This window comes from Oreochromis niloticus, linkage group LG20 (assembly GCF_001858045.2).
Source record: "Oreochromis niloticus isolate F11D_XX linkage group LG20, O_niloticus_UMD_NMBU, whole genome shotgun sequence".
Lineage (NCBI taxonomy): Eukaryota > Metazoa > Chordata > Actinopteri > Cichliformes > Cichlidae > Oreochromis > Oreochromis niloticus.
This window is the reverse complement of record NC_031984.2, coordinates 25,587,488-25,608,101: the sequence shown is the minus strand read 5'-3', so window position 1 is coordinate 25,608,101 and position 20,614 is coordinate 25,587,488. Positions and strand designations below refer to the sequence as shown.

The 20,614-nt window shown below is 42.4% G+C and overlaps 1 protein-coding gene across 1 annotated transcript; it reads left to right on the top strand.

The window, feature by feature from the left end:
- The first annotated feature begins 8,636 nt into the window (after positions 1 to 8,636).
- Positions 8,637 to 20,527, top strand: xpc (xeroderma pigmentosum, complementation group C). Its single transcript, XM_013271163.3, has 14 exons — positions 8,637 to 8,953; positions 9,787 to 10,089; positions 10,223 to 10,319; positions 10,879 to 10,963; positions 11,041 to 11,198; positions 11,383 to 11,503; positions 11,606 to 11,695; positions 13,394 to 14,248; positions 14,533 to 14,693; positions 15,133 to 15,214; positions 17,433 to 17,564; positions 17,689 to 17,858; positions 18,458 to 18,551; positions 18,796 to 20,527. Exons 1-14 carry the CDS (start codon positions 8,842 to 8,844, stop codon positions 19,126 to 19,128), a joined length of 2,793 nt encoding a protein of 930 aa, XP_013126617.1. The 5' UTR covers positions 8,637 to 8,841; the 3' UTR covers positions 19,129 to 20,527.
- Positions 20,528 to 20,614: the final 87 nt, after the last annotated feature.

Below are 20,614 nucleotides of genomic sequence, written 5' to 3'. Positions count from 1 at the left end.
AACAGTGTCTAAAAGTCATGTCCTTAAAAAACAGACACGACACAGGACCTGAGAGAAGCATCTCGCCCTTCAGTTGACCAGTTATTGACTGTAAAACTTGTTAGAATTGAACAAACTCTGTTTTTGTCTTATATATATTTGCACATGAGGGAGGGGTCAAGACCTTTGCACAGTACTGTATACTTGTTTGCTACCTGCTAACACTACCATGCATGCAGCAAGGTGAATGACATTAAAACTACTTCAGAAAAACTGTGACATCAGAACACATCCAATTTAATGGAAACACAGCTGTAATTATATTCACATGGACTTGTATCCTAGTGATAGACCAGTTTTAGCCAGCTTTACCTCCTGACTTTTTTTTTCTTTGCTTTGGGTCTGGATTATGCATTTCATTTGTGACATATGCTGCCCTAAAGCTAGACGTGCGCATGTTTGTGATTGGTCACATGCAGCAAACACCGCCCTTTTTCAAATGAATTCCCTCTTAGTTATTTCAAAAAACCTGAGCCGACTCATTGAGTTGATATCTACTGCCAAGAGGCATTGCAGTTATTAGGCTTAGTGAAGCAAGACAACAAAAAGATACCTGGGGTATCCTGAACTACAGGCCTCAGGACTTCAGCTGTGAAAGCTTAAATTAGTGATGCTGTGAATAGCCCGTAGCAAAATGGCAACTGTTATCACTACAAACTGCCTGTTTGATGCTACAAATGATCATAATGGACTCCCCTGAATATCAGTGGACTGTTATAGTCCCTCATCTCTTATCTCTGACGGTTTCTTCAATTTGCACTTGATCTATGAAGGGGCGACTGAGCTATTTGTTGTGATGAATCCAAGCAGAGGCCACTTTAAGGTGTCCATTACTGCTCTGAAAAGATGGTCAAAATGTGAGAGAAGTCTGTCTGTGGCCTTTCAGTGATGCAGAATATACTCTCGGTGAAGCATGCATGAATATTTCCGAGCAGCTGTGAAGTTTAAAAAGCGTGCTCACCAATTCAGGTCTGCATACATGTGAAGTTATCATTTTATTTGAGATAACGTTGGTATTTACACGGCTCCTTAAGATGCACGAACCAATGCGAGTGTTTGAGGTTTAAAATAAGAACTGGGTAGTGACATCATTTGACATTTGGAGCTGACTGGTTGTCGTCAACAGGAGGAATCTGATTCTCCTGTCACACCTGCTTCCCCGGGTTTTTTTTTTTTTTTTTAACTCTGCTCCTTTTTCTCTGAGGATTTACTCTCTTGTATTTTCTCTGCTCTTTTTTTTTTTAAGCTTTTAAGCTGAGAAAAGAAACGATTTCTAGCAAATGCCTGAATACCCGTCACTGTTTGTGGCGTAATCACGATAAAGATAAATGAGTGAAAGCCCAGATGAGTTGCCCTTTAACCTTAGTCCTCCCCTTGTATAATCCATTCCATACCCCCCCCCCCCCCCCCCCCCCCAACACCCACACACGTGGATCAATAATACATTTGCAATAATCCTGTTTGCTATAACCCTTCCTGGTGTGTTGGATAGATGGTTTACTATTTTAGGATCCTCGGAAGAAGCACACAGCAGCCATTACTGTTGAATAGTCTGCCCATTGTGGCCATTGTGCAGCCCAAAATTGGTCTCATTATGGTTCACGTCTACTTATGTGCAGAGTATTTTACTGCAGATGGACACTTTCACACAATCTCATATTTACTTCCACCAAAAACAACTGGTCTACCTCATTGCATGAGATTATTTGCCTTTGATTCCTGCTTAACATGTAATCAGGGCACATCTTTGGGGACATTTTCATGTTGTCATGTCTTTGTGCCAGATTATTAGCCATTAAAGCAGACTTACTTCCATGTAATGCTATTTTTAAGAGACCTATATGTTTCGTGTTTGGGGCACAGCAGGTCAAACGTACCACCAATCTTCACATTTTCATCTGCAGATGATTTTCCTGCTTGCTTCTTCTGCCCTGCTTAAAGGATTGTTGGGAGTCTTTGGACAGAAAAAAAAGACTAACTGTCTGTGACGCGTGGCGAGCCAACCTATAGACCCCTATGAGCAAACCCTTGCTGCTTAGACTGCCATGTGGAAATTGGCATTTCTATGAAGTCTGTTTTTAAAGCCGCTGCAGTCTGTATTGTTATTTTAAAGGTGCCGCCTTAAAAGAAACAACAGCTATCTTTACTCCCACCAAAACACATCCTTGGTGTGTATCCTTGAGCTCTAGCAAAAAGTATGCATTTCTGGTCCTTTTCTCCTAAAGGCTTTGACACTTGCTTTGTTTACCTCAGTGCTTTCTAGCTCACAGTCGTCTTTCCCACCCTTCTCAGAGACCTGTTGCATGTCTTGATGTGTTACTGCTACGTTCAGGTCACTGTAATAGGATGGCGTCTTGCTGGTCTGCTCCACAGGTTACGGCTCCACAGCTACGAATGGGCTAAATACTGCCCTTTAGCTCTGTGGAACTTTTTAGTGTCTTTCAGCTCGTTGTTTTGGTTTAGGTCATGTTTGTGGTGCTGCCAAACTGCACTGCAGCGTTCCCATTATTTACACCAGCCTTCCTGGTAAATGGGATGGATGAAAGACGATGTTCCTCCCCATCTGCCGGATGTGCAAACAGCAACTGTTTGCAACGAGTCCGCATTTTTAAAAAGTGATTAACTGTCAGTGTTGCACGCACAGCTTATTTCCACTGCCGTCCAGTGGCCACAAACTCTATTCTAGAGCTCGTTTATTAAATGATACTGTATATATTAGCTATATATTAGTTGTCAGGCAGCTGTGCTGTGATCTATGTGATTCAAAACATTTTCAAAGTGGTTTAAAAAGCGATTAAGACATCTTTTCGTCTTGGGTATTCAACCGAAGCACAATATTCTGCCAGACAGTGTCCAAAAAAGTTTTAAAAAAATAAAAGGATTAGAGCTGCCTTTAACCGTGTGAACTTTACGTGTGATTTTGATGGGGCAGGATCCCACCTGTCTGCTGGTGCAAGCATTTTAAAACTAACGCCACAACTTTCCAGATGTTACGTCAGCCATGTGCGCTCGTGTCACCGCTCCGTCTTCTTTATTACTCTACCCTTGTCTCCACTTTTCTCTTCTCCTTAACACGAGTTTATTGAACCTTAATAAAGCAGGCAGCCCAGAGCAAACCCATCTGACTTTAATGGCCTCAAGAGGAGCAAATGAGCCTTAACAGTGATTGTCCTTTTTAATTTCAGAATTAGGAAGGAATGCCATGGGGAGGGTGGTAATGTTTCTTTTTTACTCGCTCCTATTTTTTCTCACCTGTCCGACTTTCACTCCTCTCACCAGCTTCCGTTTCCCTTTAAATTTTGATCTTATCTCTACTTCTTTTTTTTTCTTCTGTCCTCTTCTCATATCCTCTGCCACCTCTTTTGCTTCCTCACACCTTTTCCCTCATCTGTGACTATCCCTAACACCCCCAGCCCCTTCATTTGTTACCCTCTTCTCCTTCCTTTCTTCCTTTACCTTCTCCTCTCTTTGCTTTTCTCTTGTGTCTTTCTTCATCTTCCTCCTTTTCTTCCTCCCATTGCGTACACTCATTTTCTCATCCATCCTGTCTTACCCTCCCTCTCTGAGGCACCCACCTTCACATCCTACTCCCTCTTCCTCCTCCTCCTCCTCCTCTGCCCGGCATGACGTGGGACCAGATCAAGGAACTGTGTTGCCGGGAGTAACAGGGATTGAGAGCGACGCGTTGGAATGCAACTCCAGCCGAGTCCCTGAGAACAGGAGGAGGAGGAGGAGGAGGGAAGAGGTCGAGAGCAAGTATTTCTACTTTATCCCCATGCACTGTTCCTCCAGTTCTTTTTTCTTTCTTTTTCGTTTCTTCTTGACCTTTATTGCCCTGTTTTTTTGTTTTTTATTCTCTAAATGTGTCTCGTCTGTAGACATACTATTTTTCTTCCCTTTCGCTTCCCGCTTAATTTCAGGAAAGCAGGTGCCAAGGACTCCTCCTTTACTGATCGGTCTCTCCCTGTCTGCTCAGTAATGTGTCTCTTCCCTCATCTTTTGCCTTACAGTTTGCTATAGCTTTGATTGTCCTTTGTACCTTTGTACTTTCATTTTACAGATATATACATATATATATCTTCCATGTGAAGTCTGAGTTTGGGGGCTTCTGTTTATCAGGCGTCAGTCGAGCTGTACACTCATCTGTCTGTTTGTCTGGCTGTTCGCAGTGTAAATGGCAGTGAAAGAGACAGAGGGAGAGAGAGAGAGGGCAAACACACGGAGATGCAAACCCACATATTCACACATTCTCTTGCTCCAGCACACACACACACTCTACTTTATCAGCAGAATGAAAGTGCTTTCTGGCGGTATTTGAATGAGACAGAAAAGAGCCCTATTCAGCCCCTCTGCCTGGCTTTTATTAACACTGCGCGTCACTGAGGCGACATAAGCCTCCCCCCCCTCGCACCCTCTCTGTTGCAGACAGACACACTCACACACACACACACATGCGCACACACACACATAAACAGAGGGAGGTCTCCTGTTCAGGTATGATGATGCCTCCTCCTCGCTTTCCCCCCACAATCCCTCTTTTTTTTTTGTTAGCTCCTCCTCACTTGTGGGCTTTTGTTACCTCACCCCCTCCTCCTACTACTGTCCTTTTCCACCACACCTCCCTCCCTCCCTTCTCTCTCACTCTCTCTCTCTCTCCCTGCTCTCTCTCCGTCTGTTTGCCTCTGCCGCTGAATGAAAATACGCACAGATGCGTAAAGGGGCGGTCAAACTCCACATATCCACCGGTGGCAGCGGCAGCATCACTGACCCTATCTCTTTGAGGACGAGAGGACGGGAGCAGGGAACAACTATTCTTTTGGACAATTCTTCAGGCCCTCGAAGAGAAGCCCAAGCGCGACCCCGGAGCCCACCTGTTTGAAGCCGGACACTGTTTGCTCGAATCAGAGCTCAGAAGACGCCACAGCAGCAGCAGCAGCCCGAGAGGACACAGGGAATGCGGGTACTGAGTCAGAAGAAGAACCTGCAGGGTCCCGGCTCGGATGCACGGATGCTCGCTTCTTCATCTTCTTCTACCCCCCCACCTTCCCCTTTCTCCTCCTCCTCCTCCTCCCTCAAGCTGCTGTTGCTCGTCTGTGGCGATCCAGAAATAGCAGCAGCTTGTCTGGAGGTTGTATGAGAAAGCGTCTGAGATGTGGGGTTTATTTGCGGTAGTTATGTTTTCAGCTAAGAATTGCCCGTTTTGTGAATTTGTGTTTGTGTGTGTGTGTCTCTCCCTCTTGTCGCCTCTATTTTGAGTTTCCAGCTTTGATACCACTTAGTGTGCTGGAGTCGTACTAATTAGCGGCCTGATTGACAGCTCGGTAATTGGATTTATTTCATATCCGCTCCTTGAAGTTGCGAAGCCTCTTAAGGCACAAGAGGAATGGTTTCTGGGGCTTTATTTCTTTAGAAATCAATAATAACATACCTACTCCAGACTTGTAGGGATTTTTTTAAGAGGGAGAAGGAGGGATTCTAATTTTAATACAGTTTCTTGCCAAATTCTCAATCCTTTTGCTAAATCCTTCCTGGGGCTTAGGAGGACAGCAGATATTTCAGCATTAAAACATAAACTCCACTGTAGAAATATGTCTGTTATTGAGACAGATCTCAGTCTTACATGTGTTAGCAGACATTTGTTTATGGGGATAATCCAGAAATGGCCATATATGGTAGAAAAAGTGGGGGATTCAAAAACTATCAAGTAATACATTGTGTTAAGTGGACTTAAAAAGTACCAAGCTGCTTTAAAACCAAGAGTGTCCAAGTGGACAACAGGTGCTCACTGGAGGAAAATCTGCCCCCTTTATAACTTACTCAAAAAAAAATCCACATGTAAGAAGCAGCACAGATTAGAGCGCGTGAAGAGAGATGATATGGAGAACGTATGCTCCAATTACGTAAGACTTTAGCACCAAACAACCAAAATCTATTATCGATGTTGATTTTTTATGTTTTTAAACCTATATATGTTAACAAGAAGGTAACTGCCTCATTTAATCAAAGAAAAAAAAAATTCAAATGAACATGCATTGTAAAAATTTTCAAACATTTTCCTGTACTTGTGTTGCAAATTCACATGAATTGCCTTTGGGAAAGCTTTAAGGGGTGAAACAGATGTCCTTGTGATATATACATATATATGGATACATACAGGGTAAGGTAAAGCAAAGACCCTGTGTGGTTACTCAGTATCCAAAAACAAGGTCTTTGCTTTCGAACATGGTGTTTACTACTGCTATTTATATTGTTATAAAAATCTTCTACACCATACACTGGGACAGCTCGCGCTGATCATCATCAATACAGATCCAGCTGCCGTGGAGACAACAACGTGGGCATAAAATAGCCCGTGTCCTTGCATTGTGGATGTCAAACCTGTTGCCACACCTCACCAACACTTGCCTTTGACAAGGCTTCATGTACTCCCCATCTGACTTGCAGGCTGTTTTCTGATTAGTCTCGGTGTGACACTGTATCTTCAGCATACCTGGAGTGCCGTGCAGAGTCATCTCCTATAAGCTCGTTTTTCTCTCTTGGTTTCTGTGTCCTTCACCTGCTCTTATCCTTTTTCGAGTTTTTCTCGCCCAAGGGAGTTTCAATTGAATCTCTTTCCATCTATCATCCGACTCCATGCGTGTTTGTGAGTGTGTGTGTGTGTCCTTGCTCATAGAACTCAGTCCTTTCAATGCCCCGTGCATTGTATGGCTTTTTATTCCTATCTGACTGTACTTATGGTTCATATAGGGATGGAAGCCATGCACTGCGCTGGGAGCAAAGCGCACACGACCATGGACTCCTGCCATGTCACCTCACCCATCCACATGCTAAGGACTATATGTATAAGCACACTCTTAGCCTAGCCTGCATGCTCACATATGCATGCACGCATCCACATAATGGTCAAGGCAAAGCAACTAACAGAAGTATGGACGCACACGCGCTCCACACATAAACGCGCATTCATTTATGCGTATGCATGCAGTATGTATGCATATGTATGGTGTATGCAGTACCTATGGAAAGGGCCCCCTGGTTTCAGGAGGCTCTTACTGCAGTGAGTCAGTCTGAAGCTGTCTGACTGTATCAGCTGACAGATGGCTCTCTGAAGTGAAACACACACACATCTGCCACAGAACCTCAATGTGATCGATACAGATCACAACAGGGCTGAATGAAAATTAAATTGAACTGAAATGAGCTGAATTGATTCAGAACCAAGAGGCAGAACTTGTTTGGTGTGTCACGCAGACCCCGGCGCAAAATAACAAGATGAAGAATGCGCTCAGGCATCATCATTTACCCACTTAAGTCTTTTTCAGGGTTCCAGTGGGAAAATGAAAATGAAAATGAAAAATCCCCCCAAAAAACAGCATCGCGCTCGGTGGAAGGCAGTGACACGGTTGACACACAGATGACCAAAAAAAACCACCTCCCAAAAAAACACTGATATCTGCTTGTGTAAAGTTTTAGAAAATAACTGTGAGGAAATCCCTGTTCACAATACCTAGAATAGCACAGGATAAGGTGGGAAATAGTATTTGGGGATATACTGAATTGGATCAACCCCTAAAAACAGTGGTAATAAGTATTATTTGGACTGATGTACAATTAATTCAGTCTTGGAGTGACACAGTGGAGCAATACACAGAGCTTTGAGTCTGTTGTGTTTGCTTCTGCATCACATGACATGACACCAGCTTTTCTGCTTCTTATTTCTGTATCTTTCTGCCAAGGATTGTTTTTTCTTTGCAAACAAGGTGATTTTGACAGACAGCTGAACGGGCCTTTTAATGGTCTCATGTCCCTGGTGATCATGCAGAATCTGTTCAGCAATGTATTAAAGTCCAATCCAAATTCGTGACTGGCTTTTTTCTGTTTTCTTTCCAGTTGTTGCTTCGTCTCAACACATGCTTCCGGGCATACTGGGGTCTGTGGTGAAAAAAAATCCATTTATCAAGGGAAGACCATTTAAAAAGTTCTCATGAATCATATTTGGCTGCTTTTATTGAGTGGAGCTCAGGGTGGTTTGCATTAGACAGTGGATAACAGTGTTTTTCATTTTTCAACCTCTCGCTCTCATTCTCAGCACAACCACTGACTTCCACTGATGACACCGCATGCTCAGTTACAGCCTGTTTGATAACACTGAACATCAGCCCTTTCACTCATGTAACAGCAAACATGCTTAGTTACCACTAAATCACATCAAACATGTACAGTAGCTAGAGGTTCTTCTGATATTGTGTCTCTACTGTAGTTTTCTACTGTTGAACTCACTGAACATGCTTCTGGCTAAATGCTTCATTATATAACCTAAAAGAGATCACTGGCTGTTAAAAACGAGTATGAATATGAAACCTAACTATCAGGAGCATGTGGAGCTGACCTTTGTCGAGGTTGAAAACCTTATGGAAAGCACAACACCACCCCTTAGCGCCCAAAAGTGGTATTACACCTATATATATATATATATATTAGACCATAAAGCCATTTATAAACAAATGTTGGTGTCAGCCTACTTAAAAATACCCAGGTGTTAGCTTGTAATTATAGGGAGCTGAATTGGGTCTATTTAGTGAAGAAGAAGAAGAGGACAGGAGAGCGGATATGACGTCATGGTCCGGCCTCCAAAACAACCGGGTGTAGTTTCTTGTGTTATGAAAACTCCTGAATGGCAGTGTTAGGTAACTGTTGTTTCCTCGCCCTTATACAACAGCATGTGGAGCTCTGACGGACTACTGCTCTTCTAGCTCTGGATATTATTATTCAACGAAAGTTTTTCCACTGACGGCAGCTAGCATGGCGAGGAGAAGAGAGTGCGCAAACACGGGGGGCGACACAAAGAAACTGAAGCAGGTGCTGAAAGCGAAGAGCAGCGGGGCAAAAACAAGAGCGAAGAAGAAAGATGCTGGTATGAAAAGTCGGAGTTGCCTAAAATGTGTGTCTGTCATTTAATAAATGAAACCGCTAGCCCCCAATAGTTAGCAAACTAACTGAAGTACAGGGGAGGTTAGCTAAGCGGTCTGTGCACAGTGAGCCTGGGTTCATGAATAAACTTGCACACGTTCATCTGAGGAAGAGTTTCACACAGATGACTAACATCAGCATCAGCCGTAGTAAATGAAAAATACTGCTTCACAATATTATAAAATAGTGGACATGTAAAACACATCCTCTGTCATCCATTCCCTCTGACTGCTTTTTGTGCAGTTATAGCGTGACATGAATATAATTTATGTCACAGATAAATACAAAGCTTCAGTTTATTGGGGAGAATGCATCATATCGAGCTATTATAGCCATCACCATAAAGGCACCGTATGAGCATCCAGGTGCACTGCTGAAAGATGTGCATGGTTGCTGAAGTGGATCTACTGGCCCGGATGCACATCTGTGCTCCACATAACAAAACACCAACCATATTTTGTGCATAGATGGTGTAAGTGTGTGTGTTAACTTCCCTTCATGCTTTGCGGTAAATCATTCATAAACTGTGGTTTTTATTCAGATAAACAATGCTGTTTCACCTCCTACAGTAACACAAAAATGATTCTCCAGATAATTAAGACACTTTTGTCAATTTTCTGTAGCAAAAAAAGAAAGAAAAACATCTCCATTCAGAAAATTGGCTCATAATATAATGCATTTTTAGGGTGGTTGTACTTCTGTTTTGTATTGAAGTGTTTTCCTTTATTCTCAGTCAAGCACAGCAGCTTCAAAACATCTTTCCATCTGTTTTACCAGGTGAGGACATCACAGATAAAGAGGAAAAGATAGAGAGGAAGGTCATCCCTAAGCCACGTGTCCCCTCAAAGCGAGCAGCAGGAAATAAGTTGTCTTCCCAATCTGACACCGGCTCTGCTGTCAATACCAGCAAATACTTTGAGTCACCCATTATGGAGGAGAATGATAGCGAAGATGACTTTGATATGGTGACCTCCCCACCACGGCTGCTTAAGGTGAACACCAAGAAACCAGAGAAAGAAGAAGAAGGAGTAGGGGAGGACAGTGAGGAGGAAGATGAGGATGATTGGGAGGAAGTGGAAGGTAAGTGTAAGATCGGTAATATTTATGATTACGCATTCCATGTGTTTTGTTTGTTTTGTTTTGTTTTTTATCCTTATGCCAAGCAGGGAGCAATTGAAAACAAAGGAAATGAATTGTGTGTGTGTGTAATCAGAGCTAGCTGAGCCGCTGGGTCCACTCGAGCCTCTAGAACCCGTCCTGCCCTCTGAGCCTGTAGAGATTGAGATCGAGACCCCAGAAGTCAGAAAGAGGTAAGTGAATATAGAGTATAGAATATGCACATGCTCAACATGAAATTCTAAAGTTTTGAAAATAAAATAGTTCTTTAAAAAAGAGTTGCAAAACAGACTTTTTTGTGATATTATTTCTTAAACAGTTGAGGTGTTAATCTGTGTAAAATGAAACGAACACAGGAAGACATCCAAAAGTCAATCAAAATAAATAAACCTCATTATTAAAACTCAGGAATCACTAGCATAATTTAAATTAAGGCTTTTCTTTAGTTTCATTGTGTTCAAGCTCTGAGTTTAGTTTGGTTTTATTTAAACAAAATCAATCTGAATGTAGCTCCAGACATTGTTAGCTGATGTCTCCAAACTCCCGACCCTCTCATTATATTCAGGAAAACATTTTTGGGTCCCGGAGTCTCATTCAAATGTACATTAGTATGAATTTTCTCCACAGGTGTCAGGAGAGGGGACCTGTAATTGTGCGTTTATGTGATTAGCTTGTGGAAAATGCGTTATCTATGGGTGTGCAGTTAATGGTATATTTGTTTTAAGCCAATAATCATGATTTCTGATTGGCCAGGCGAAAAAAGCAGGCGGAGCTTGAGACGTATCTGAGGCGAATGGTGAACCGATATAAGAAGGACCTGCTGATAGACACCCACAAGGTGAAAACACGCTCTTCAGTTCTACCTTTCTTCACTAGCTCATCCCTGGCTTTCCTAACCTTTGATTGGTCTCTTAGGTCCACCTCATGTGCCTGATTGCCAGCGGCATGTTCCGCAACAGGTTGTGCAGTGAACCAGACCTGCTGGCCATCACTCTGTCGCTGCTGCCTGCCCACTTTACCATGGTAGCTAAGGACCGCATTGACCAAAACTACCTCTCTGGGCTTCTTAAATGGTATGTACTTATAAATGTGAAGTTCCTGAAATTATTTTAATGCCAGAATGTGTAAAACTGAGAAATTTTCACAGTAGGGACAATAGAGCTACTATTCAGAAGCCATCAGTCACTGGTAGCCTTGTATAATTAGCACCATATCTTATGATTCCATTTCCGTCCATCCGGCTCTCTTCTTTCCCAGGTTTAGAGCAACATTTACCCTCAACTCCAGTCTTCACTGTGAAGAACGTCCGGACCCCCAGAGGCTCCTCGAGAGGCGACTGGCAAGCCTCTCAGCCAGAAATCACGAGGAGATGACTCACGTTAGTAGTTTGGCATGAAACCGGTCCATTTTCTATAAAACAGTCCCCCTAGTTGGACGTACAACTGAAAAATAAATAATTATGCGCCTGTGTTTCCTGCAGCTGTTTCTCTTGGTCCTACGCTCTCTGCAGCTCTTCTGCCGATTGGTCCTTTCTTTGCAGCCGATTCCTTTCAAAGCCCCATCAGCCAAGGTACTGACAGTTTGTTGCTTTTCCTTTAAGAAGACACTGCGGTATAATTACAACAGTCACATTTGGATAACTGCTGCAGTTTAATGTATAGAACACATTTTTTAAAGCCTTCTATTAAAAAATAAACCATTTTGCCAAAAATATTCACTCACACATCCAAATCATTGAATTCAGGTGTTCCAGTCTCTCCCATGGCCACAGGTGCATAAAATCAAGCACCTAAGCATGCAGACTGCTTGTATAAACATTTGTGGAAGAATGGGTCGCTCTCAGGAGCTCAGTGAATTCCAGTGTGGTGCTGCGATATGCCAACTGTGCAACAAGTCCAGTCATGAAATGTACTTGCTAATAAATATTCCACAGGCGATTGTTAATCCCAGCTATGAACTCGCCTGCAAAGTGGTAGGCCACATATAATCACAGAGCTGGGTTGGTGGTTGCAGTCACTACAGACCTCCAAACTTCATGTGGCCTTCAGATTAGCTCAAGAACAGTGTGTAGAGCGCTTCAGTGAAAGAGTTTCCATGGCCAAGTGGCTTCATACAGGCCTTATATCACCAAGTACAATGCAAAGTGTCGGGTGTAGTGGTGTAAAGCACACCACCACTGGACTCTAGAACAATGGAAATGCATAAGTGCAAAGCAAGGTCAGCAAAGACATGTGTCAAGAGATGTACTCGACATTTCTTCAGCTGAGAATCAGAGAGGAGAAACACACAGTTTTTACTTGCATGCAAGGGCAGTTACAGAGCACCTGCACCTGGAGTGAGGGCTCCGAGACTCGCACTCTGCCACTGCCCTGGTCTTTATTTATACACAAGAAGAGTAATACAACAGTGAATACATTTGTTCAGTGGAATGTTGATGTGTGAGCATGTGCGGATATGTGTGTGTGTGTGTGTGTGTGTGCGCATGTGTGCGTGTGCCAGGAGAGGCTCCTCTACCTGGTACAAAGTGAAACTGCTTATTAAGCTCTTATCTAGCAGGTACTGCTCCTTCCCTGCATGATAACGGGTCACAGTGAATCAAAACAGTCTGAGTTATAAAGAGGTCATCGTGCAGTATTCTATCATATGCAAACTTATATTATTAAAAGATTATACTGACTACAATTTTCTATTGACAACATGGATGAGCAAGTTTGGTGTGGAGGAACTGGCCTGCACCGAGTCCTGACCTCAACCCAAAAGAAAACCTTTGGGATGAATAAGAGCGGAGATTGTGAGCCAGGCGTTCTCGTCCAACATCAGTGTCTGACCTCACAGATGTACTTCTGAAAATATGGTCAAAAATTTCCATAAACACTCCTAAACCTTGTGGAAAACCTTCCCAGAAGAGTTGAAGCTGTTGTAGCTGGAAAGAGTGGAAAAAACATCATATGGGATTTCAATCAAGTTCATATGCATGTGAAGGCAGACGGGCAAATACTTTTGCACTTTACCTAATACTTTAACCCATAAAAAATGAATAAACTGTAATATAAGTGAAAATACAAAAGGTACAGCCTAAGCTGTGGTGTCACACTTGTTAAGGTTCTTATTAAAAGGATAAAGCCACCAATTTTATCACGCTTACATATGCCTCTTTATACAGTATTTCAACTCATTGTAGTATTGCATATGCAGTAGTATCTGCCATTTGATTTTAAGGTTGTTCTGTTCTTACAAACATGCTGTTGGAAACCTCTCATTTCTGCAGGCCAAAGGGGCTAGAACATCCGCTGGTGCCCCAGAAAAGAGCAACACAAGCAAGGAATCATCCAAGACAAACTCCCCTGAGCCAAAGATTTCTCCTGGCACCAAGAGACCAGCAGGAGGGAGAAAGATCAAAGGAGACGTAGGAGGAAAGAAAGCAAAGAAGAAAGAAAAGGATGAGGAGGAAGAGAAGAAGGTTGTAGTTTCAGGGGGGCAGAGACCAAAGAACTCAAAACGCCGCAGTGTCGCCTCAAAGGTCAGCTACAAGGAGGAGAGCAACAGCGAAGGGGAGGAGGAGGGAGGGCTTAGTGACGAAGATGAATTTCAAGCCACCAGTGAGGATGACAGTGAGGATTCAGAGAGTGGGGTTAAATCTAAAAAGGGGAATAAAGGGAAGGCCAAGGGCACACACAGCAAAAATACTGCAGCTCCAAAGAGAAGAAGCAGTGGAGGTAAAAAACAAGTAAAAGACGAGGAGGATGGAGACTGGGAGGAAGAGGAAGAAGAAGGAGAAGGAACAACGAGCAATGGAACAAAAAGGAGGAGTGGGGCAAAGAGAGAAGGCCCAGGTGCAGACGAGTGGTTGGAGGTGTATCTGGAGAAAACATCTTCCTGGGTTTGCGTAGATGTGGATCACGGTGTTGGAGTTCCTCAACTCTGCTACCGGAATGCAACCACACCGGTGACATATGTGGTGTCCGTGGACGGGGACGGGTTTGTGAAAGACCTGGGAAAGAAGTATGACCCCACTTGGATGACATCATCCAGGAAGAGGCGGGTGGATGACGACTGGTGGGAGGAAACTATTGAGCCATTCTTGGGACCCGAGGACGAGAAAGACATAAAGGAAGACAAGGAGGTGACTCCAATTTTTTTCTATTTTTTAAATTTTTTACTGTTCTGCACAATTCTTCTTACCAAAACCAGTGGCCACATCATATGTCCTGTATGCATCGTATGGATTAGCAGGAAATGTTCAACGTACACATGATTTTACTCTATTTTTAACATTGAATTCTTTCCTCCTAGTCAAGAAATTGCTGTGGCCCATCAGCTACTCCCATCGATAACAATGAAAGAATGGCATGAAAGGAAACAATGTCTTGACCTACTTCAATTTCTTTCTCTGCTGTGCTCTCCCAGCTCCAGAAAACTCTTCTGAACAAACCCCTGCCAGTGTCTGTAGCGGAGTATAAGAACCACCCGCTGTATGCCTTGAAGAGACACCTGCTGAAATATGAGGCCATCTATCCTCCTACAGCCACTGTGCTGGGATACTGCAGAGGGGAGCCAGTATACTCTCGGTAACTAGTTAAACTTTCATCACAGATACATTTTAGTTCAAGCATACCTCGAAATCCATCGCACATAATGCTTTTTATACTGTGCAGTCTGTGTTAACCTAGTTAGTTTGCACTGCAAATGCTGATATATGCAGGACTGTGAAGAAAAAAGTTGCAAACCTTATTTCTTCATTTTCCATTTTTCATCTGGTGATGCTATTTAATGATTTTAATAGCCTTGCACTGGTAGCTTTGAAACACCTTTGCAGCTCACTCTTAGACATTATTCACACTAACAATTAAATAGATTTTATAAATAAAATTAGAATTAAGACTTCTGTTGTTAAGACTTATGTCAACCGCTAAACCAATAAGCAAGGAAAACTGGGATTTCAGTGTGAGGGGGGAGAAAAAGAACTGTATTCATTTATGTCATGTTTAAATCTTTATCCATCTCTAGGGACTGTGTGCACACCCTGCACTCCAGAGACACGTGGCTGAAAGAAGCAAGGACCGTCCGGTTAGGGGAGGAGCCATACAAGGCAAGATCTTTTTTTGTTTGCTTCTCTTCCCTTCCTCAAAAGGAACAATTTTGTGGTTCGTTTCTCTGTTACATCAGTTTGTTTTTAACTCAGTCACACTCTGACCTGCAGGCAGTTTTAGCTGAGCAGTGTTCATTAGCATGTTTCATGACTGAGGAGGAGAGTTTATCCTGGTAATGAAAACACAGTTTTTCTAAATGAACCAGCCCTGTGATCAAGCCTGCACTGAGTATTCAATAGAGATGGATAGTTATTCATAAATATGGGAGTTTGAGGGTTCTCGGTATCTTAGCTCTTCCTACGACTTGCACTCTTTTAGATAGAAACCTCTGATGTTATGCCAGAAATCTGCTGAAACCACTTCTCGAGTTTAAGGATTACAGCTCTTAATGCTCCTGCTACCACTGGAACCACTTTGGACTTTACCTTCCACATCTGCTCCAGCTGTTCCTTCAGCTCTTGGTACTTCTGTGTTTTCCCATGCTCCTTCTTCTTGATGTTCCTGTCTGCTGGGTTGCCACATCTGTCACAACTGTGGTCTTCTGCTTCTTGTCAATCACCACCAGCTGCTTGTCAATCTGGAACTCAAACCCCCACAGGACTTTAGCCCTGTTGTTCTCACCCACCTTTGGTTGTGAATGCGGTACAGATGTTCCTGTACACTGTCCCAATCACTTGGATATGCCTCCCATCTGTTGATGGGCCGTGCTCGTTTCTCTTCTTTTTCTTCATCACCGTCTGTCTTCAGCTGCCTGAGGTGTTCTTGTAGCAGCTCATCTCAGGGGCCATCTTCGTGATCTATTAGCCGATGCTCCATGGTTTATCCTAGATTGTGGGTCTGACACTAAGTCAGGGTTTCAAATCTCGACCAGGGCATGCATGCAGTAAGGCTCCCTAGCTAGGCCCGCCATGCTACCCAAGCCTACTTCAGAACATGAGCGAGAGATTAAGGCTACGTTCACACTGCAGGCGAAAGCGCATCAAATCCGATTTTTTCGCCCCTATGCGACCCGTATCCGATCTTGGTATGACAGTGTGAACGGCACAAATCCGATATTTTCAAATCCGATCTGGGTCACTTTCGTATGTGGTACTGAATCCAATACGTATCCGATGTTTTAGAAAGTGACTGCTGTGTGAACAGTCAAGTCGCATTAAATCCGTCTTTTACGTCACTGACACAAGACAGACGCCAATTATCAGCGCCGGAGAAGTGCCCGATAGGACATCGCGAACGATTTCCTACCATCCGGTGAAACTGTTGGGAAGACAACGTTGGAGAAATGTGAACATTTTATTTTTACTGTATTTTCTGCAGATTCTGACAGAAATCTGCAACTATCCTTTGAAGCACCGCTCCTCTAAAACAGCAAAAAGGATCATTATTAGGTCATCTACATTATTATGTAAATAACAAAATAACTTAAAGCAAAAATCTGGAAACATAAAGTCCGAAGTCTTTATATTAAGAGCAATCAGTCAAACAATATTGTTTGCTCTGGGTCTAAACAGAGCGCGTTGTGTGTGACATCTTCCTTTGCGCATGCGGGCCGCTTTGAGCGTTCACACTGGAGAGCGTTTGATGTCGCATTTTATGTGTAGTGTGAACAAGCAGACAAAAAAATCGGATTTGATCAAAAAATCGGAATTGAGCATTAAGACCTGCAGTGTGAACGTAGCCATAGAGCCAAAGCCATACCGGCTCAGACATTGCCCAGCTTAACAAGGTCCACATCAGGCGTTTGGGAACCAGGACATACTGATGAAAAGTGGGCAACAGGAATAAAGCATACATGGACAAGGACTAATAATATGGAATTGATGGAATGCTACCAATATTGCTCCCAGATCTTAAACCTGACCCCATGAATAAACTGTTATTGCTACGGATATATTTGTCTTGAAGAGCGACTGATGTAATTATGAAATGATATAAGGTGTAAAATCTTGCAAACCTTTCCTTTCCTGTTATTGATGTTCTGCTGAGTGCAGATGTATTGAATTCTTCTTGTAGCACTGATGCTATTAAATCCTAGTTCGGCTTAATTGGATCAATTCGATCAACGGCATCGTCAAGGTGACAGGAAGGGGGAATCATAACAGACTGAGGCTGCTTTTTCAGCTAGATCGTACTGAATAGACACACAGATAATGTGGAAACACGAAATGCTTTGGTGACTTTATGAACTCACAATATAAACACGTCTTTTCCTTTCAGATGGTGAAGGGCTTCTCTAATCGTTCCCGTAAGGCCAGGATGATGTCTGAGCTGAAGGATGAGAATGACCTGGCTCTGTTTGGAGAATGGCAAACTGAAGAGTACCAGCCGCCGATAGCCGTGGATGGGAAGGTATCTGTGTGTGTGGGCTTGAGCATCACATTCAGAAGATTAAGCGAAACAAAGTTTTATGAGCAGCATAAGAACCAACAGGATAAAGTGTCAGTGTCATTGTGTTTTTGTATGTTTTCCTCAGGTCCCACGTAATGACTACGGTAATGTCTACCTGTTTAAACCCTGTATGTTGCCGGTGGGCTGTGTTCATATCAGGTTGCCCAACCTGCACCGCGTGGCCAGGAAACTGAACATTGACGCAGCGCCTGCAGTCACAGGTTTCGACTTCCATGGAGGATACTCGCACGCTGTGTAAGATGACTCTAAGGAGCCTTCGGTGGGGTGTAAACACAATTAAGCAGATGGATACGATCATACAGGAGAATCTCATGATGAGCAACTGCACTGAGAGTTAGAATTTCACAATACTGAGGGACTTTCAAAGAATCTCATATTGTGACAGGACGTGTCGACTCCTGTGTTTGATGCATTTTTTGACCCATGCACATCATTATCGATTCCTAGACAGACTCATTAAATCGTAATATTTTCCTAAAAATCAGTTTGTGTTTGTTTTCTACTTACTCTCACTCAGTTTTAGTTGTGAAGGCAGATACTGATAACAGTATCTTTAAATTTCAATCACAACTGTGTGTTTTTTTTTGTTGTTGCTTTTTTGAAAGCTTAATTAGTTGCTTTCCAAATTTAGCCGTATTGTTTCCAGCGAGCTTATTTTCATCTCATTAGTTGGCTTTGGGTAAAATCCCTGTCTGTTAGCATTTGCATGGAATCATTTCAGCGTTTAAAATAAAAAGATCAAAGTCAGCATGTTTAGAAAGAAATGGAATAAATGCACTTGTTACAAACATGTCAAAGCTAAGGGGATATTTGCTTACTTGTGTGTGTTTCAGCACTGACGGCTACATTGCATGTGAGGAGCACGAGGAGGTCCTCAGAGCTGCGTGGGTGGAAGAACAAGAGCTTCAGAAACAGAAGGAGAAAGAGGTGTGTGTGTGTGTGTGTGTGTGTGTGTGTGTGTGTGTGTGTGTGTGTGTGTGTGTGTGTGTGTGTGTGTGTGTGTGTGTGTGTTCTTTCATATCACTAATTTGACAATTATTGATTACAAGCCTGTAAGATTACCAGATTATGTAGTTTAGGTGGGAACTTTAACATAAAGTATCAGCTATTACTTCCAAGTAGAAATCTGTACGCAACAGGCTTAATTTTTTTCTTTTCTTGCAACATCTAGAAAAAAGAGAAGAGGGCCATCTCCAACTGGACTCTGCTGGTGAAAGGACTCCTGATCAGAGAAAGGCTTAAAAAGCGTTACAACAAGAAGAACCAGGGATTGGGGAGCCTTGCTCATGGAGGTGACGCCGAAGGGTTTTCCTCAGATGAGGAGGCTGCTGAGGTTGAAAGTCCGGGAGCTAAGACGGCATCCGAGACTCTAGCAATGTCCTGGCCTCAGAACAGACAAGCAGAGGAGGATGGTGGAAATGCCGGCGGACTGAAGAAGAAGAAGGTAACAAAACGAGAGAAGAAGGGTCAAGAGCAACATTTATTCCCCTTTGAGAAAGTGTGATGTTGGAGACCACCTTCAGGTTTTTGTAAAACAAAGATTGATTCCATTATGCTGTTAAAGAAGCACTTCACTGACTTCTTGCAACATTTAGTTTGGAAGATGTTCACTTCACTTCAAAGCAGGATAAACTGCGTGGGTCACTGAAATACCCCGGAGCCTTTGGAAGTAATGCTGGAAGGAAAGGAAAGGAAATACGGGAAGCGAGGAGAAGGTGACGACGTAAAGCATCACTGTTCATAGCTCCATTTTGGTGTACACTGTATTATAAGATTTTTATATGAGAACTTCATGGACATACAAAATGACAGTAAGAGGGGAAAAAAAACATGCATATGTACAGCAACAGTGTAGGTTGTCATGGAGACTGTGGAAGTGCCCTTCACATCTTCATGTGTATGAAGTGAGTATTAGGCACTGATATCAGGTTTAAATATTCAGTGCTTCAAACTTTGACCAGTACAGACAGGTTTGAACCTGCTGGGCACATTAATGTTGGCGTTTAGAGCTTATGCTGACATGAACAGATAGCTTGTGTGGCAATTAAACACAATACCTCCGGTGCTAACACTACAAATTATAAAGAATAGTAAAAATAAGCACACAGCATCTGTGCTCCTGTCAGCTGCTGCTGTTTTATCACATTCATGTCGGCAGTTTTTTCCCCAACCTGCAGGTCTGACCAAATAAGAGCATAGCTTCTGTTACTGGCTCAATGTAAATGTTTTGTTTTTTTAAAAAAGAAAGTCATTCCGTTGATTTACTTTTGTCAGCTGATTTGTTTTAATACTCACATTGTGTAAAGATCTGACAGAGCCATTGTAAGGAACCAACCACTGTGCACATTTAAGTTGATCTATCTGACTCTATGGATATAGACTCCTCATCTAACAAAGTATATGCAGACTATATGACAGTTTTTAATGAGTGTATAACTTGAAAATCACTAAAACTGTTCTTTCATTTTTGATTTATCTTCAGTGCTTCACTTCCTCTTTGCCTGTTTAGCAGGAGGTTTGCTTATATCTCCTCTTCTCTTTGTCATTGTTTGCATTCAGTATTTCTTTTACACTCATCTGTTTTACATATTTGTCACCATTTTATAACTTTTGGCTGTATATAATTGTTTCCGAAACTGAAGAAAAGACAGAAAAGAAATTACCATCCACAAGTCAAAATTTCAAGTTTAAATTTTAGGATCATATTTTCTTCTAAATTTGAGTTGGTAAATAGAAATTTTGAGATGCCTGACTGTAAATTGTGAGAATTGTGAGATGAAAAAAATTTTTTTGTAATTGTAGATTTTCCATACTACATGTCGTCAAACCATTTAAAAATTGCCAATTGTTCTTGTATGAAATTTATTTTTGTAATAAATGTTCAAATATCTTGAAATAAAAAATGCTGTAGTTTTCTTATAGATTTTGCTATCTATACTTGTTAATTGGACACTTTTATACATCATCAAGATTGCCCCATTAACCACCTT

Bases quoted from the DNA above. Each gene is read 5' to 3' on its own strand.
- xpc (XM_013271163.3), top strand. From the start codon at position 8,842: ATGGCGAGGAGAAGAGAGTGCGCAAACACGGGGGGCGACACAAAGAAA. The intron at 11,504-11,605 runs GTTAGTAGTTTG...TGTTTCCTGCAG, and splicing joins ATCACGAGGAGATGACTCAC to CTGTTTCTCTTGGTCCTACG. The intron at 18,552-18,795 runs GTGTGTGTGTGT...TGCAACATCTAG, and splicing joins AGAAACAGAAGGAGAAAGAG to AAAAAAGAGAAGAGGGCCAT.